The sequence below is a fragment of the Vipera ursinii genome, assembly GCF_947247035.1.
Source record: "Vipera ursinii genome assembly, chromosome: 3".
NCBI classification, from domain to species: domain Eukaryota; kingdom Metazoa; phylum Chordata; class Lepidosauria; order Squamata; family Viperidae; genus Vipera; species Vipera ursinii.
This window is the reverse complement of record NC_139516.1, coordinates 82,384,047-82,402,215: the sequence shown is the minus strand read 5'-3', so window position 1 is coordinate 82,402,215 and position 18,169 is coordinate 82,384,047. Positions and strand designations below refer to the sequence as shown.

The following is an 18,169-nucleotide window of genomic DNA, read 5'->3' as shown; positions in this document are numbered from 1 at the left end:
TTTGGACTAAAAACCTAATGAAAGAAATATGAAAAAGCCTTTAAATTGTTTTTATGACAGAGTTTTTGTGCTGAAGCATATTATATGAGAACCACAGCAATACATGAAACAATAAATGTAAGCAGGATATTTAAACTGTTTTAGTGATATATAACATAGAAAGGCATTTTCTGGCAAAACAGACAAATATTTTTCATTGCTTTTCTTTTTTGTCTATAGTGTTGGGAGGGGTTCCATTAGACCAGTTGAGATATTATTTGGCATTTTTCTGTGCATGAGAATTTGAACAATATTCATTGAACTGTGAATTTTGGTATTTGTATGGTAGCACTGGGATTATCTATCAAAGAAATTTAGTTCCCATTTAATTTTGAATGTATTCGATGTTACATAAATAAACATGGGTTTATGATGATGCTCTGTCAACTGTAGCTGTTTGGTGTTATCCTGATTTTCAGAAGTATTAGTCATATTTTGAAAGTCTGTTTATAGCAAAAAATTAAAAGTATTCAATGAAATACAGACTGTAATGAGAGAAATTAATATGTAAAGCCAGGTTTTATCCTTACAGTACAACTGTGATAAATATGAACCAATCAAATTTTATTTATTTGTAGAATTTATATGACCTCCCATCTCACTGCAGTGACTCTAGGTGGTATACAAAATTAAAAGCAACAATTTAAACAACTTAAATCATAAATGCCTGAGGTCACGAACAGCTATTCCAACTCATAATAGAACAACAGTAGCAGTCAGAGCTTGTTTAACCTCCTGGCTCAAATGCATGGGATACTTTTAAAAACAGATTCTTTGTTTTTTAGGGTGTTACATGCTTGTGTAGGGACTCTGTTAAATGTACCCAATATGTTATGTCTGGAATGACGAGCGGAGACAGCAAAGTCAAACAAGGAACGTTTATTAGAACTCACATGGGTCAACTGGCTAGCAGCCGTTGAACCCTACCTTAAATACTAGGTTCCATTCGAACATAACCAATCCCCAGCTCAGAATCTCCCGCCGGGAAGTAACAGCCAATGATTGCACTAGGTTTTCCCACCGAAGGGAAACCACTCCCAAAACTATGTACACAACACAATATGTGGTATCTTGATACTGACAATTTGGATAAAGTTAAGAAATAAATAATAAAACAACAGCAGCAATGTAAGCAATATATTTTATTCTCAAAATTTGGTTCGTAAATTTCTTAGTACTCAGCACTAACCCATTACATGAATGTATTGTTTTTCCTCCTGCTGCTGCATATTAAACTGTCCAGCTGTATTCCAGGAAAAACTATAGATTATTCTTCCAGGCTTGGTAATAAAAACAACATTATCCAATGTCTGTCTGTTCAAAAGTAAATTCTACTAAGATCAATGCATTCTGTTTTTCTACAAAAATGGATAAGCTAAATAATCATATAAAAATAACAACCACAAATAAAAACAAACTAAATAATACCTCCATCAAGTCTTGTGAACTATTAAAACTGAATCGCCAGAGATCATTCTGAACCTATTTCTCTCAATTCCATCCAAGTAATTAGATACTTTTTAAAGTAAATGCTTAAAATATATATTGAAATAAACAGAACAAAAATAGAACAAAATTAATGAAAGAAACTATTGCAGGTTGTATTGATATCTGGTTGCAGTGAATTTTCAGACATCAAATTAAGAACAAATGAGAAAAAAGTACTGAATTCCTTGAACAAAGATAAGAAGTGGATGAACATAAGGTACAAGTTTAAAATTATTTTTAACTAAGGAGTAATTTTAATTATAGCAATATTTTTGTCTTCTGCATAGTATATGTGCTTAAAACCTACATGATAAGTTATTATAAATTCTGCCCTACTTACAGTTAATTCTATTTCATATTGGAGATGTCAATGCTTGGGCAAAGACTTTCCTGGCCATGTCCTTTACCTGCTATTCTAGCAAGACCCCCAAATTCAGAAGAACTTCCAGATTGCAAACCTGGGGAATCACAATCTCATCAAGAATCTATTATGGTATTTTTGTGGGGATTAGTAGGCTTTAACCCAAACTTGCTTGGATTGAGTCTGAACCTGTTTCTCCCCTTCTAAGTTTCCAAACACCAGGTCATAACGTCTACCAGATCTCCTATTTGGTAGATGATGCAGCTTTGTATCAGTTCACATGTTGATATCGTCTCACTGTGAACTGAAAGATAACCTCTCCCAGCAGTTTTGCATGAATATTAAATAAAATTAAGGAAAAAAACTGAGCTCTGGGATACTTCATACTGGAGGGACCAACCTCTTGCCTCCAACACAAAATGGGACCTACCTACTCAGTAAGGGATAGAAATGCTGTTATATGGTGCCTTCAAACCCATACAAATTGTCTAGAAGGATACTATGATCAACACCACTGAACTTTCTTCCCATCCCAATGAACTGACTTCCTCCAGTCCACCAAATTGTTTGGGGTAACATTACAAAATGATATATCTGTCATCTAAAGATTCTTTCTATCCAGCTTCCAATTTAGAATGAGTAAGAACAGTTGCATACCCAAATTGCTCAATAAAAGAATCACAAAAAATTATAATAGCTTGGTCTTATGGCCAGTAGGAGCCAGATCATTTTAAACAGTGCACCTTACTTTCTAGAGATGCAATAAAGTAGATAAGCAAGCCTGCTCTACCGATTGTATCATGAAAGAGTAAGCTCAGATGTCCAGTTGTAATCACCACAGGAAATGTCCAAACATCTCTTCACCTGTTTTTGAGAGCTCTCAAAAAATGAGCAGCTCACTGGGATCAGTGGGTGGGGAGCCACACCCATTAGAGCTTTCAATGTTAAAAGCCGCCCTGTTTAGGGTGACTCGCTCCCTCCTTAATCAGGAGGTGAGAGAGGAGCCCTTGCAGGGGTGGGCCGAGGAGTTTAGTCATCATCTAACGGACAAAATTGCTCAGATCCAGGCCGTTTTGGACTCTAACTGGGCAGAGTCTGATGTGGAGGAATTGGATGGTCTTGAGCATGTTATCTGGACTGAGTTCGATCCTGTTTCCCCTGATGATGTGGACAGGATTATGGGGAGGCTGAGTTCCACCACCTGTTTATTGGACCCGTGTCCCTCTTGGCTGATTTATGTGGCTCTGGAGGAGACACGAAGCTGGTTCCAGGCAGTAATATCTGCCTCTTTGAGTGAGGGTATCTTCCCCACTGCTTTGAAGGAGGCGGTGGTGAGGCCCCTTCTCAAGAAGCCTGCCCTGGACCCAGCGATTTTAAACAACTATCGTCCTGTCTCCAACCTTCGCTTTTTGGCGAAGGTTGTTGAGAGCATGGTGGCGCATCGGCTTCCTCTGTTCCTGGAGGAAACTGATTATCTGGACCCATACCAATCAGGTTTTAGGCCCGGGTACAGCATGGAGACGGCATTGGTCGCACTGGTGAATGATCTCTGGCGGGCTCGGGACAGGGGTTGCTCCTCTGTCTTAGTTCTATTAGATCTCTCAGCGGCTTTTGATACCATTGACCATGGTATCCTATTGCGGCGTCTCAGGGGGTTGGGAGTGTCTTGCAGTGGTTCTCCTCCTATCTCCTGGGCCATTCGCAATCGGTGTTGACAGGAGGGCAGAGGTCTGCCTCGAGGCCTCTCGTTTGTGGAGTTCCTCAGGGGTCGGTTCTCTCTCCCCTCCTGTTCAACATCTATATGAAGCCGCTGGGTGAGATCATTTGTAGTTTCGGGGTGGGGTAGCATCAGTACTCTGATGATACCCAACTTTTTTTCTCCACCCTGAACCAACCCAGTGATGCCCTCGCCGTGATGTCCCGTTGCCTGGAGGCAGTCCAGGTCTGGATGGAGAGAAACAGGCTTCGTCTCATTCCTGCCAAAACTGAGTGGCTGTGCATACCGGCATCTCGGACTAACCAGTCCATTCCACCTTTAATGATGGGGGGTGAGGTGTTACCCCCTGTCAACAGGGCTCGCAACTTGGGCGTCCTCCTGGATTCACGGCTCAGTTTTGAAGACCATATAGGAGCCGTGACCAGGGGGGCTTTTGCCCAGGTTCGCTTGGTGCGCCAGTTGCGGCCCTACCTGGACCGAGATGCCCTGCACACAGTCACTCATGCGCTCGTGACCTCCCGATTGGACTACTGCAACGCTCTCTACATGGGGCTGCCCTTGGGGACCACCCGGAGGCTTCAGCTGGTGCAGAATGCAGCCGCGTGGGTTGTGATGGGGGTTTCCTGATACTCCCATGTAACACCTCTGCTCCACGAGCTGCATTGGCTTCCGGTTGCCCTCCGGGTGAGATTCAAGGTGCTGGTGATGACCTATAAAGCCCTAAATGGCTTGGGTCTGGGATATCTGAGGGAACACCTGCTGCTGGCATCAAGCTCCCTTCATCCTGTGCGCTCCCACAGGGAGGGTCTTCTCAGGGTACCGCCGGTAAAAGATTGCTGGCGGACAATACCCAGGGGGAGGGCCTTCTCTGTGGGTGCGCCTGCCCTTTGGAACCCGCTGCCTGTAGAGCTGAGGACTGCCCCTGACCTTCGCACATTCTGCAGGGACCTGAAGACCTGGCTCTTTGAGCTTTCTGGCCTGGACTGAGAATATTAATTGGGATTTTAATTGTATTTTAATTGGGGTTTTATTTCAAGGTCAATATAATCTTTTTAATTGATTTTAAGTTTTGTAATTTGTTGTATTGCTTTTAAAAACCTTGTGAACCGCCCTGAGTCCTACGGGAGAAGAGCGGTATATAAATCTAATAAATAAATAAATAAATAGGGCCTTGGTGGAGCAGTGGGCTAATGCCTCCTTAAGTAACACCAGCTGCCTGCAATTAGTGCAGGTTCGCATCCCACCAGGCTCAAGGTTGACTCAGCCTTCCATCCTTCCGAGGTAGGTAAAATGAGGACCCAGATTGTTGGGGGCAATTAAGCTGACTTTGTAATAATGCCGCTTGGGGTGTGTGTGTGAAAGCCCTAATAAGCAGGCATATGCATAGAATGAAGGCTACTGCTAAGCTTGTAAGCCACCCTGAGTCTTCGGAGAAGGGCGGGATATAAATGGAATTAAAAAATAATAAATAAATAAATAAATAAATAAATAAATAATAAATAAATAAATAATGTGCACATTTGAAGCCATAAAGTATGGAGAAATTTTATTTTCCCAGAGATTGGCAAACCCCATCTCAAGTCCACATGCCCCAAACTGAACAGATTAATTCAAGAGCATCTGGAGGGCCACAAGTCCAATAACCCTGCTCTGAAACTATAACTCTATAGTAATATAGTTCTAAATAAATCTTACTAAACTCTTTTTTATATGTATGATACCGCTATGTCATTTTGATAATGGGAAATGCATTTCATTTTATGTTCTAAGTTAATGCCACTTGTTTAGCACGTAAATAAAAACCTGTATATTTTATGTACAGATATCCAATGGAAGGAAAAATAAAAACAAGAGAAATGAAAGTAAACTGGTAATTATTTTATGCAATATATTATTATTATTTTAAAATAGTAATAAGGATTATTGATGAATTATTGTATGGTATTTTCTTATACTCCATCCTCTCTAGATTTTTATCTAGAGCCGTGATGGCTCTAGCGGTTACAATGCAGTACTGCATGCTAATTCTCCTGACTGCTGGCTGTCAGCAGTTTGGCAGTTCAAGTCTCACCAGCTCAAGGTTGACTCAGCCTTCCATCCTTCTGAGGTTGGTAAAATGAGGACCCAGATTATTGGGGGCAATATGCTGACACTGTAAACCGCTTAGAGAGGGCAGTAAAGCACTGTGAAGCGGTATATAAGTCTAAGTGCTATTGCTATTGAGCTTGTTTTTTTTTTATAAAATCAGTGGATTTACTCTTTATGATATTTACATATTGGTGTTTTCAATATTTTGAAAAATTTGTAACTTCTTTTTCAGTCTTATTCAGGCACAGTTAGGATGCATTCCCATCCAAGATTTCACCTTGACGCAAGATATAGGAAACATTTTTAGAAATGGCATAAGACTTACAAAATGTATGGTAAAATTTAAAATTACTATTTTTATTACATATTTGCATACAGCTAATTCTTGTTTAGTGACCAAAAATGGAACTGGCAACTCAGTTATTACGTATAGTGGCTGCTAAATGAAACAGTGCAAATTTTAAAATGTTCAGCTTTCCTTTGCTTTACAGATCTGCAAAGACTGGACACAAAGTTATTTTTCTAATCACCATCATAACTGGAGATGGTCACTAAATGAGTCAGTCACTAATTTAAATTTCTAGAGCCACTGATTTTCTAATAAGTCTGAGTGATTTATAAAAGTAAAACAGAAGCAATGTATTTTAAATAATAATAATAAGCTTACATCCTGCGACAATATCTGTAATACCATCAAATATCTACATTTGCCTATTCCAGGTCATTGAAAAGAATTCAGTAGGTAGACAAAAATGACAAATCCAGTCTCAACATCTGGCTGACTGTGCAATGAACCATATAATATAATAATGATAATATACACTATTATCATGTACATGTATTAGCATGTATTTTTTTCTATCTCTTCCTGTTTTTTACACTTGTTTCTTTTCTTGTGTAGGGTTATCTGAATTTCTGGCTACCCGTCAAAACAACTTTACTGTATTACTAAACGCTTTGATTTTAGCAAAGTGCTTCAGATGTAGACTTTGGGAAAATTCACTTTATATATCCAAGCAGCTAGAAAAAATTGGTAGGTACCATAAAAATTATTCTACCTTTCAACTTAGGATACAATAAAAAAGTTAACCATTTTTCTATTTAGGGTAAAGTCTAATCATTTCAATCTCATAGCATAAAAAATAGTATGATAGAATTGTTTTCTTTTTCCATCCTCAGACTGGAGAAAGCTCTCTAGATATTGAGGAAAATTGAAATGCAGGGGAAATGTGCATCATATTACATTAAATATCACTTGCAAAACTATTCAGAATCCATGCATATTTCTAGACCTTTCTTATTTTAATTAATATGCTGCTTAGCTTTACAAAAGGAAGTGGCAACAGTGATGAGAATTTTGTACAGCAGTATGTTATACATTAGAAGTACAAACTGCAAAATAATATTGAGGATGATTCCTAGATTTTCTATTGTATTTTTAAATATCAGATTTAAAATAATTACAGATAATCCTTGCTTAACAACCAAAACTCGGACTGTAATATTGGTTGTTGAGCAAAGCATTTAGTAAACAAGACACCCATGTGACTGCTTTGCTCAATGATTGCCATCCCAGCACTTTCAGTTGTGATCATTAAGCTACTTCTCAAGTTATTAAGTGAATGGAGAACCATCACACCATGCTTCAGCCACTCAGCTGGATATTGTTGGTGCTTTGGAGTTTGCCCACAATCTCTGCTGTTGTTGCACTTTTTTCCCTATTACCTGGCCTTCAGTCTAAAATACCTCCAGGGATAAACCACCCAAACTGCGATCTAGTCAAAACTCACCATCCTTAAACCATCAGCCACAACTCCCTGACAGATGGCCATTTTGAAATATATTTCAGAGTAGATATTATTATGCTTACTTTAAATGATATTTTATACTTGCTTACTAGTAAAAAAGATAAGTTATGAGGAAATGCAGTTTGATAAATTAATCTTTAGCATATTTCCATTTTCAACAGGCATGACTTTATCAAATGCAATGATGAATGCAGGACTGACATCCTTTAAAAAAATAGAAGATATAAATGCAAGAGAGCTTGAATTGGTACTTCTTTTATAATTTTTATGTTGTGTGTTACATATACTATTCTACTTTTGATCACATGTTATCTGATTTGTATTCTGCTGTTTTCTAAATAAAGCATACAAATAACTTGAAGGAACACACAGCTGTTTTTCCAGTGAAATGAGTATTTCCATCTGCAGAAGTGGTAATAAGAGAGGTCTTTTCCCTCTATAACTTTCCTTATATTTATTTTTTGATAAGTCTGTTATAGAGAGGAGAGGTAGAAAAATGCCTTAAAACAAGAGACTTTCTGTTCACACCATACTAGATTTATTATTCCTGAGATTATGTATAATATTTTTTAAAATGTATTGAGTAATAATATAAGCAGTATCTTCAAAATATCCTGTTGTCAGGAATTCATAGTTTTTCAAGACCAGATACTAGTATAGTAAGGTATCTGAGGTGAGAAAAACAGAAAAGGAATTCATACTGCCAAAATTGCAGAATTATTTGTAACTGATAGAAGAGTTGAACAAAAATGTAATTATTTGTTATAGCTGTAGTACACATAGTTTTTACCATTCTTATTTCATTTGATAAATTCAGTGGATAACTGTCATTGGTGGTGGGGGAGGATTGGAAATGGCAGCTGAAAGTAAGAAAAAAAAAGTAAGTAGCTGGTTGAATACGGGAAATTTATTTAGATCATCCTGAAGGCATATTCAGATAGCCAGTTTAATGTCCTGTTCTCCAACCCATAAGGTGGGATATAAAAGGTCAGAATATATTTGCTCTATTTACATAGCTAGTCTTCATTCTGCCTCATTAATGAGGCTGGAGAATTGTGCTTAGAGTTTCCTGCTGGGCAAGTTATATTGCAGAGACTATTGGATTTCATTCCCTGACCAGATTGCTGCTTCTAACTATGTCGTCAATATAGATGCTGCCAAAATACCATATATCATGCAAGGCTTGTGTTGGGAGAAGATTGAAAACAGCATTTCCACATCTGTTTGGAAAAATCTGGAGTTAATTGTTTCAGTAATAGGCTGGGGATAAGGGGAAATCTGCATCGAGATACATTTTTAATGAACATTTGACAAGGCATTTTCAATCCAATGGCATACGTTTGTGTGGATGTGCCCTAAGGAAGACAGACAAACTGACATAAATTATCCCAAAATGGCACTGTTGCCATTTTGATTGATTTAAAGAAAAATGATAACAATATAATGCTAGGAGAACTATGTTTTCTAAATAGGTTTTGTGCTCTGTTTAGCAAATATTGGTCTATGTTCTAAATTAATATGAGTGCTATCTGAATTTAAATTTCCAGATTTTGAACAGACATCCTCCTTTTGGAAATCAAATTAAAGAATCAGTAGCACATCTTCCAAAATATGAACTTAACATAGAGCAGGTATATTTTTGTTTTGTGTTCCCATTGCAAAAGAACTGAATTGAAAAGAAAACTTAGAAGAAACTCTCCTTCCTAAAAAAGATGTTGAGACTTTTGAAAAAGTTCAGAGAAGAGCAACTAAAATGATCAGAGGCCTGGAGACCAGCACATATGAAGAACGGCTGCAGGACTTGGGTTTGGCTAGTCTACAGAAAAGAAGAAATAGGTGTGACATGATAGCAGTATTCCAGTATTTGAGGGGCTGCCACAAAGAAGAGGGGGTCAGATTATTCTCCAAAGCACCAGAGGGCAGGACAAGAAACAATGTTTGGAAACTGGCCAAAGAGAAAAGCAACCTGGAATTAAGAAGAAACTTCCTAACAGTGAAGACAATTAACCAGTGGAACTGCGTGCCTTCAGAAATCATGGGCACTCCATCACTGGAGGTTTTTAAGAAGAGACTAGACAGTCACTTGTCTGAGATGGTATAGGTTCTCCTGCTTGAGCGGGGGGTTGGACTAGAAGACCTCCAAGGTCCCTTCCAGCTCCTATTCTATTCTATTCTATTCTATTCTATTCTATTCTATTCTATTCTATTCTATTCTATTCTATTCTATTCTATTCTATTCTATTCTATTCTATTCTATTCTATTCTACACTTGTGTTTTAGGTGCTGCACTAAATAATTACCAAAAAAGTCTTCAAACGGTGGAGCCAGTAATTCATATTGATGTACTGGAGTCAACTAGTACAGTATGAAGTGTGATACACTAGAAAGCCTATAGTGAAGATTTCTAATCATAGATTGGAAAAATTGAGAAATTTGCTCTGTGGCTAGAACAACAGATGCTTCATTACAATATAGCAAGATAACACTATTTGGTCATACTATCTGTCATATCACTAATGAGTGATGTTTGCACTTAAATAACTATTGTCTACCTCTGCCTGGGATTATTTAATTCTATGGTATGGAGGGTAAAAAGAATGCACCCAGGTATGATCTCTAAGCCTATGAATCCTGCAAAGGAAAAGTGATCTAGGAACTAGATATAGCAGCTACTTAAGAGGCATCTCCTCATCATCCATGTTTTCTCCTCAGTTTGATATGCCTTGATTTTCTAAATATTTGTTAATACTATGGGTATATACAATAGGCCAAGGGCAAGGGAAATTATCATCATACCAATGCTCCAACTAGGGGTGACACAATAACAGACTTCCAATATTTGAGAGAATGTCATAGTGAAGAGTGGGTCAACCTATTCTCCAAAGCACTTGAAGGCAAGACAAGAAGTAATGGATGGAAACTTATTAAAGAGAGGTCCAACCTAGAACTAGGGAAAAAATTATCTGACAGAACAGCTTGCCTTCAGAAGTTGTGGGTGCTCCATCACTGGAGATTTTAAAGAAATGATTGGACAGCCGTTTGTCCGAAATGGTATAGGGTCTCCTGCTTGAGCACGGGGTTGGACTTCTAGTCCCTTCCAACTCTGTTATTCTGCATTCTATATTTTATAATTTATGTATCAGACTATGGGATGTACTGGTGGTATTTGGGGGGATGGCATCATTACAGGTGTGTCATAACATTCAACTAGCTTAGTGTGGTATCTGACTTCAGTCAATATGAATCTATTCATATTTCTTTAACATATCATATGCCAAAGCTAGTTTTATTTTTGAATTGTATGTCATTTATTTTCAAGATGGCAAAGTACAACGAAGCAGTAGCTGAAATCATAGTGACAATCATATTAACCAACTTTGAACAGCTGCAGATAAAAAGAACTGCTCCAGATTCTCATTATGCAACCCTAGTAATAGGAGATAATGATAATAATGTGATTTTTAGACAAAAGATTATGTGAGTAAATTTAAATTATTTTGAAACTTTAACAATTGTACAATTTTGTATATTCAATTTTAAGCTATTGATTCATTATATACTTTGCAGGGATTCTGCTTTGCTGAAAACTGGAAACTGGACAAAAAAGATTGAAGTGAGAAGAGCTGTTAATTCTGATGAGCTTAATATAAATCTAATCAGTTCTGAATATGGTAAATTCATTTATGGATATGGATTTTAAAAATAAGTCTCCTAAGTTTTAAACTGAGAATCTTTCAGGTTACATGTTTTTTTAAATCAATATATGCTGATTTTACAGTGAAACTACATTTCTGCTTTACACCATTTTGTGTAATGAAAAAAGTTATCCAGTGAATTTGAACAAAAAGCGATGGAGATCTGAAACATAAGTTATTGATTGAAATATCCTAAAACAATCATACAAGGCTCCCAGCCAAACTGTCAGAGAAGCCCAATAGATTGACAAAGATTGTCATAGAAGATAAACTAATTTAGTCCGGGGTTAAGCTTCTAGGCTAGAGTCTGTGAGACCATGAGTTTTAGTGCCTTAGCCACAAAAGCCAGCTGGGTGACTTTGGGCCAGTCACTCAGCCTAACTCACCTCACATGGTGGTTTTTGTGGGGAAAGTAGGAGAAAGGATATTCACCACCTTGTATTATTTATAAAAATAATATTTAAAATATAATTAATAAAATAATTGTTATTTTATATTTTTTATTATACAAAATATGAAACAAACTAGATTTATTTTTATAATGGCAAGTAAATATTATGTATGTATAGTATGTATATTTTATCTAGTATATAGCTCCTAGATCATGTGGACCTATAAAAAGTGTTATTGTTATCAAACAGAATGCATACCTATATTTTCTCCCACTCTCTGCTGCCTTGTTGAAAGATACAGTCAATAGGAAAAAAAAACATTGGAAAAAGAAAAAGGGAGAAGTTCAATGACAGATATATTTAAATATTCAAATTAGCTTCTGATCCAGTATTACACTCTATTTATAATGTAAAATGCATGAATCGTGACATTCAGAATCAGAATCAAATCTATTATGGTCACAGATCAGCACAAAAGGTAAACGTTAAAATATATACATTCTCTAAAAATTATTGGAAAATAACGAAGCAAAGTAGTAATATGAATAAGGATCTTTAGTTCTTGAGGCGTTTGCCCTTATTATCATTACAGCAGTACAAAATTTTGCTACTGGACGAGTGGAGGCTGGATTTAAATCCTGAAGGGCATAGTTCATGTAGCGATCGTAACATTCTCTTGGCAAGAAAGTGGGATTTGCATTAAACTTGCTTTTTCTTCTGTTCCCTCCATTCATATATATGCAGATATATTTGCAAAGCTAAATATATAATTTTCTCCCCTAATAGTTGGACTGGATATTCAGCAGAAATATAAACCATTTTACTTAGGACCAAAGAAGGTTGGAATTATGATCACTCATGGAAAACCTGATAGCTCTCAAACTTCTTCAGTAGGGTCATCAAAATTAAGAACAAATAAAGGTAAACAAAAATTCTATACTAAATATTTATTGCTAGGGGCAGAATGGATTTTAGGTTAAGTGTTTGATGTCAGAACCCAGTTTGATGGTGAATAATGTATGAATATAAAGGGTACAGGCCTACTTCGAAAGTTTTTGATTGAGAATATTAAAATAATTATGAGATGAGTTGGCAAACAAGAAAAATCAATGTGCTTTTGGGTTAATATTCAAAATGCAAATCCCACTTATTTAGTAGATGTTTGAAATTTGCCTGAGGTATTCTCTTTGTGATGATAAATAGTGCTAGAATTCTGATGGATTTTTGTTGTTTTAAAGGTTGGTTCTAATACTTTAAATAGCATGCAACTTTCTTATGATTTTAGGCCAATTCATTAAAAATAATATATAAAATAGATTCCTAATGTATATGTATCTTGTTTTTTTGAATCTGTATATTTTAAGTTGGTTTTTATTTAAATTGTAGCATCCTCAGATGAATTTTTGAACACAGTGGGATTTAATTTGGTACAAAATTTTTAGAAACAGAATGTATACTGTATTCCTTATATCCTTTCATTCTGACATTAAAGTGCCAGTGTATAAACTTGTAGATTAAGGATAAATTCACTTAAAATATAGTAATTTTAGTAGGCTTATCATCTCATATCCTATTTCCTACATGATCATTTTCAAATGTTTTCTATCTGTTCCATCTTCACTTATGTATTACATTATAGAATTTATGAAAAAACAGTAAAATATCTTGCAAATGCTGCAATTTTTCACTGATTATCATGTATTTGATTGTGATATGTTTAAAGCTTTTTTTTTCTTTCATTTGATCAAACTATCATAAAACAGTAGAAACCACTTGTAGCCAAGAATCACTAAGCATAAAGAATGGAAATAGAAAATGCAATCACCACTGCAAAAATAAAGAAACATGTGGACATGACTGTTGTGAGTTCATTTTCTTATTGTAACTTATGAATGATATAGTTTGTGTTTGGTTCTAATTGACGGGGACTCAGAGTGGTTTAACAATGAACGAGTTTATTGAATACACAAAGTCAACTGTCAACTGTCAAATGTTGCAACCCTTTTATAGAGAAAGCCTTTGAACTGTAACCAATCAATGGAGACTCTTTTCCCGCTCCTAGGTTGTGGCGTCCAATGAATGCACCTTAATTTCCCGCTCTGAACCTTGCTAAGCTGCAATGTGTTTGCAATCTCTTACTTGCCATGTTAATAACTATTTACATACACAACACCCCTTACCCCCCAGTTGATGTTATTTCTTTACAAAATCCTTTAGGTATTTTGGTGGCCTATGTATTCTAGAAGGGTATCTGTTACTTTGGCTGCTAGGGACCCCTCTTCCTGGTTGACTGCTTGGCAGCTTGTCACTGCTGGGCCTGGGCTCTGGGTTGCTGGCTACAGATGTGCTGTCTTGTGTATTAGTTTGTGTTTGTAATTCAGTGGTCACTGGCCTACTCCGCAGGGGTATTTCCCATTCAATTTGACTGAATTGTTGTTGTTGGGTACGAGGGAATGAGTCATTTTGCCCCTCCTCTACGCCACTCTCTGGCCTGTTGTTATCTGTACTGTTTCCCCCTACTATGCTTTGGTCCCCCTCAACTGGCACCCAACCACTAGATCTTTTCCTCAGCTGGTCTACGTGTCTTTTACAGATCCTGTTCCCTTCCCCCTCAATAGTGTACGACAGGGGACCTAAGATTTCAGTCACCACCCCTGGAATCCATTTGTCCCCTTGGGCATAGTTTCTGGCCCAGATCAAATCCCCCACTTTAAATGTTCTGTTAGGAATGTCTAATTCAATGTTTGTTTGCAGTCTGTCAGGGTGCAATCTGTCCAATTTGGTGGATAATCTCCTGCCCCACCTCATTTCAGCTGGACTTTTCCCTGTAGCAGAACATGGGGTCGTGTGCTGAGCCAACAAGAACTCTGCCAGTCTCTGATGCCAGTCACCTCGAATAATTCTTTTTAAAGCGTCCTTCGTGGTCCTCACATTTCTTTCAGCCAATCCGTTGGTGGAGGGGTGGAAGGGTGCTGAAGTCTTGTGCTTAATCGAGTTGGCCTTGAGGAAATCCTGAAATTCAATAGATGTGAATTGTGGCCCATTATCAGACACAATTAAATCCGGCAACCCGTGAGTGGCAAAGAGGCCCCTTAATGCCTGTATGGTTCTGCCTGAAGTTACTGAACTGACCGGTACTACCTCTAGCCATCTAGAGTAGCTGTCAACCACTACTAGGAACGTTAACCCTTGGAAGGGTCCAGCAAAGTCGATATGAATCCTGGACCAAGGATTCCTAGCTTGTTCCCATTTATGTGTGCGGATATGTTGTTGTTCAGGCCTGGAACGTTGGCACAGATGGCAATTGGCAACACATTCCTCAATGTCGTTGTCCAGTCCTGGCCACCACAAGTGACTCCTAGCCAACGCCTTCATCCTTACTATTCCAGGATGTCCCTCATGCAATTCTAGTAGAATAGCTGATTTGTGGATTCCTGGAATAACTACACGAGTTCCCCAGAGTAAGCATCCCAAATGAACTGACACTTCATCTTTCCTTCTGAAATATGGACTGTATATTTCGTCTGGTTTGGTGTTAGGCCAACCGCTCATGACCCAGGCCATTACTCTCCTTAAGGTGAGGTCCTTATTGGTTGCCTCAGCAATGTCTTTTGCAGTTAAGGGCAAATCAGGAATGTCCTGTAGGGACATTATTTGTCCCACTGGGGCAGGGTCCTCCTCTGTTGTGCTTAGGGGCAATCTGCTAAGAGCGTCTGCATGACCCATGTCCTTACCTGGTCTGTATTGGAGGGAAAATGAGTATGCTGAGAGGAAAATGGACCACCTCAGCATCCTGGGTGACATAATTTGGGGAGTCTGTTTATCTGTGGTAAACAGTCCCAGCAAGGGTTTGTGGTCCGTTAGTATAGTAAAGTTCCTACCATACAGGTAGTCGTGGAACTTTTTAACTCCTGCCACTATGGCTAATGCCTCCCTGTCTATTTGCGCATAGTTCCGCTCTGCCTTGGTTAGTGTGCGGGAGTAGTATGCAATGGGTCTTTGTATTCCTTGGTTGTCTAAGTGGCTGATCACAGCCCCTACGCCATATGGCGAAGCATCGCACGCCAGGTAGATTGGTTTGTTTTCTATAAAGTGGGTTACAGTTGAATTACTGGAAAGGATGTCTTTTAAAGTTTGGAAACTCGCTTTGTGCTTGTTCTGCCATTGCCAAGGGGTCTTCTTATCTAAGAGTCTGTGTAAGGGTTCTGCAATGGCAGCCTTATGTGGCACAAACGTGTGGTAAAAATTTACCAAGCCAAGGAAGGCCTGTAGTTCCGCCTTGTTCCTTGGTTCTGGGGCCCCTTTGATTGCTTTAATTTTTTCAGGGTAGGGTGGATTCCACTTTTGTCAATCCTGAACCCCAAAAAATCAGTGGATTTAACCCCTATGCTACACTTTTCCTTCTTTAGTTTCAATCCAGCCTTCCTAAATCTACCCAGTACCTGTTCCAGCCGCTCTACTAACATTCCTTCATCCCTTCCAGCTATTAGGACATCATCGAAGTAAGGGCATACTCCAGGTATGCCCTTTAAGGTCCTCTCCATCACTTCTTGGAAGATGCCTGGAGCTGCTGCAATTCCAAATTGCAGTCTGTGAACTCGGAACGCCCCCTTGTGGGTAACGATCGTCTGTGCCTCTGCAGCCTCTTTAGAAACAGTCAACTGTAAGTACGCATGCGCCAAGTCTAGCTTGGCGAAAATGGCGGCGTCCTGGATCGTGGCGAGGACCTGCTTCACCGTCGGGACCGGGTAAGCATGCTTTTTCATTCCAATGTTGAGGGTGGCTTTGTAGTCAGCGCAGATTCTCACATCCCCGTTGGGTTTGAGGGGTGTGACAATCGGCGTTTCCCACAAACCGCCCTCAACAGGTTCTAATACTCCTTGGCCTACAAGCCGGTCGAGCTCGGCCTCGATTTTTCCCTTTAAGGCGAAAGGTACCCTTCGGGCCTTAAGCCTGATTGGTTTTACTGAGGGGTCTAGGTTGAAGTTAATGGGGGGCCCTTTGTACTTGCCCAGTGATCCATCGAATACGTCTGCAAATTCATTGCAGACGGATTCGAGGGTCTTATTTTTAATCACTGAATTTATTCCCCCAATCCAAATTCCCAGGGCAGGGAACCAATTAAGTCCGATTAAGCTAGTCCTATTCCCCTCTGTAACTATTAGATCTAAGACCCCCTTGAACCCCTTAAATTTTACACTAAGGCTGGTCTTCCCTTTTACTTTTATTGGACTTTTTTGAAAGTCCGATAATTGAATATTTGTTGGACTAAGTGGAATTCTTTTTCCACTTATTTGTTCAATTCTCTCAAGGGTTTCAGTGGAAATTATCGACACTGAAGCCCCTGAGTCGATTTCCATTCTGCAAGGGACCCCTTGTAGAAGGACTGTGATTTTTAATTTTCCATCCGGAAAATTGTGACCACTTCCCGGCCTTCTCCTATTGATTCGCGCCACCTCCCCTCGAATTGGAATTTTAACCCGGTTTTTAGGGGTCTCCTTGCCACTAGCATTAGGGGTTACCTTACCCTCAGGCCACACATCGACTTCGTTCAGACGGTTGTCGCGAGCGCGGTTTCTGCAGATGGCCTGGATGTGGCCGGTCTTGCCGCATGCCCTGCACTTGGCAGTACGGAATCGGCAGGATGCGTGGGGATGGTTGCCGCCGCAGCTGCCGCATCGGTTCTGGCTATCGTTGTCGCGCGGTCTGGTTGCGGTGTCCCGCCACGGTCGTTGTGCCCCGGTCGGTTGTCTTTGCGGAGTTGCGGGTTGTTGACGGCGGCCAGGTTCGGGCCCCTCACTTCTGGGTTGTCTAGGTGCCATCTTTCCAAATCGCCTGGAGACTTCGGCGATCTCTTCCTCCCACTGCTGGTCCACCTCCCCGCAGTCCACATAGCCCGCTTGGTTGATCTCGGGCGCTGCTGCCATGCTACTGCGGGGGGGGGTCGCGATACCCGGTTGACTCGTAAGTTAGAAGTTCGTCGAGCACTTCCTGCAAATCGCCGGTGGGTTTGGCGATTATTCTGTTTTGTAGTTGTTCATCACGCAAGCCCAGTACTACTCTGTCCCGAATTCTTATTTCTAAATTATCGTATTTACATCGTACTGCGGCTTCCCTGACGGCAGCGACAAATTTTTGTATGGACTCTCCCGGTCTCTGATTCCTCTTTTCGAAGATGCGCCGCCAAAAGAGTTCGGACCTTCGGGGTGTAAAGTGGACCTTTAATTTAGCGAGGAGGTCGGCATAAGGCACGCTAGAGACTGGTTGCGGTTGACACAGTCCGACAGCGACTCTGTAGACCGGTGTGCCGCAGATCGTCAATAATGCCGCCGCTTTTTTACGGTCATCTGTGATTCCGTTCACTAACAGGAACCCTTCGACTTGACCGATGTATTCTTCCCAATCTTCGGGGAAGTTTGGGTCGAATTCCTTCAATGACCCTATTTGCGCCATTCGGAGAATTTTTTTCTTATTCTGCCGCGGCCGCTCGGTTGACTGTGACTCGCTCTGAATTTGCCGCCTTTCGCGACAATTCCGCCAATTCTCTGGTCTTCTGTCAATCCCACCTTCGTCGCCAGTTG

General features: G+C 39.5%; 1 protein-coding gene across 1 annotated transcript in view; it reads left to right on the top strand.

Moving 5' to 3' along the window:
• HFM1 (helicase for meiosis 1) overlaps positions 1 to 18,169 on the top strand; it is a gene marked incomplete at both ends in the record, with an annotated part of 62,593 nt that overhangs the window by 35,183 nt on the left and 9,241 nt on the right. Inside the window, 10 exon segments of the mRNA XM_083358151.1 lie at positions 1,638 to 1,744; positions 5,428 to 5,475; positions 5,926 to 6,023; positions 6,595 to 6,726; positions 7,663 to 7,748; positions 9,049 to 9,132; positions 10,821 to 10,978; positions 11,069 to 11,172; positions 12,375 to 12,509; positions 13,352 to 13,450. Coding sequence (XP_083214277.1) covers positions 1,638 to 1,744; positions 5,428 to 5,475; positions 5,926 to 6,023; positions 6,595 to 6,726; positions 7,663 to 7,748; positions 9,049 to 9,132; positions 10,821 to 10,978; positions 11,069 to 11,172; positions 12,375 to 12,509; positions 13,352 to 13,450 — 1,051 coding nt within the window.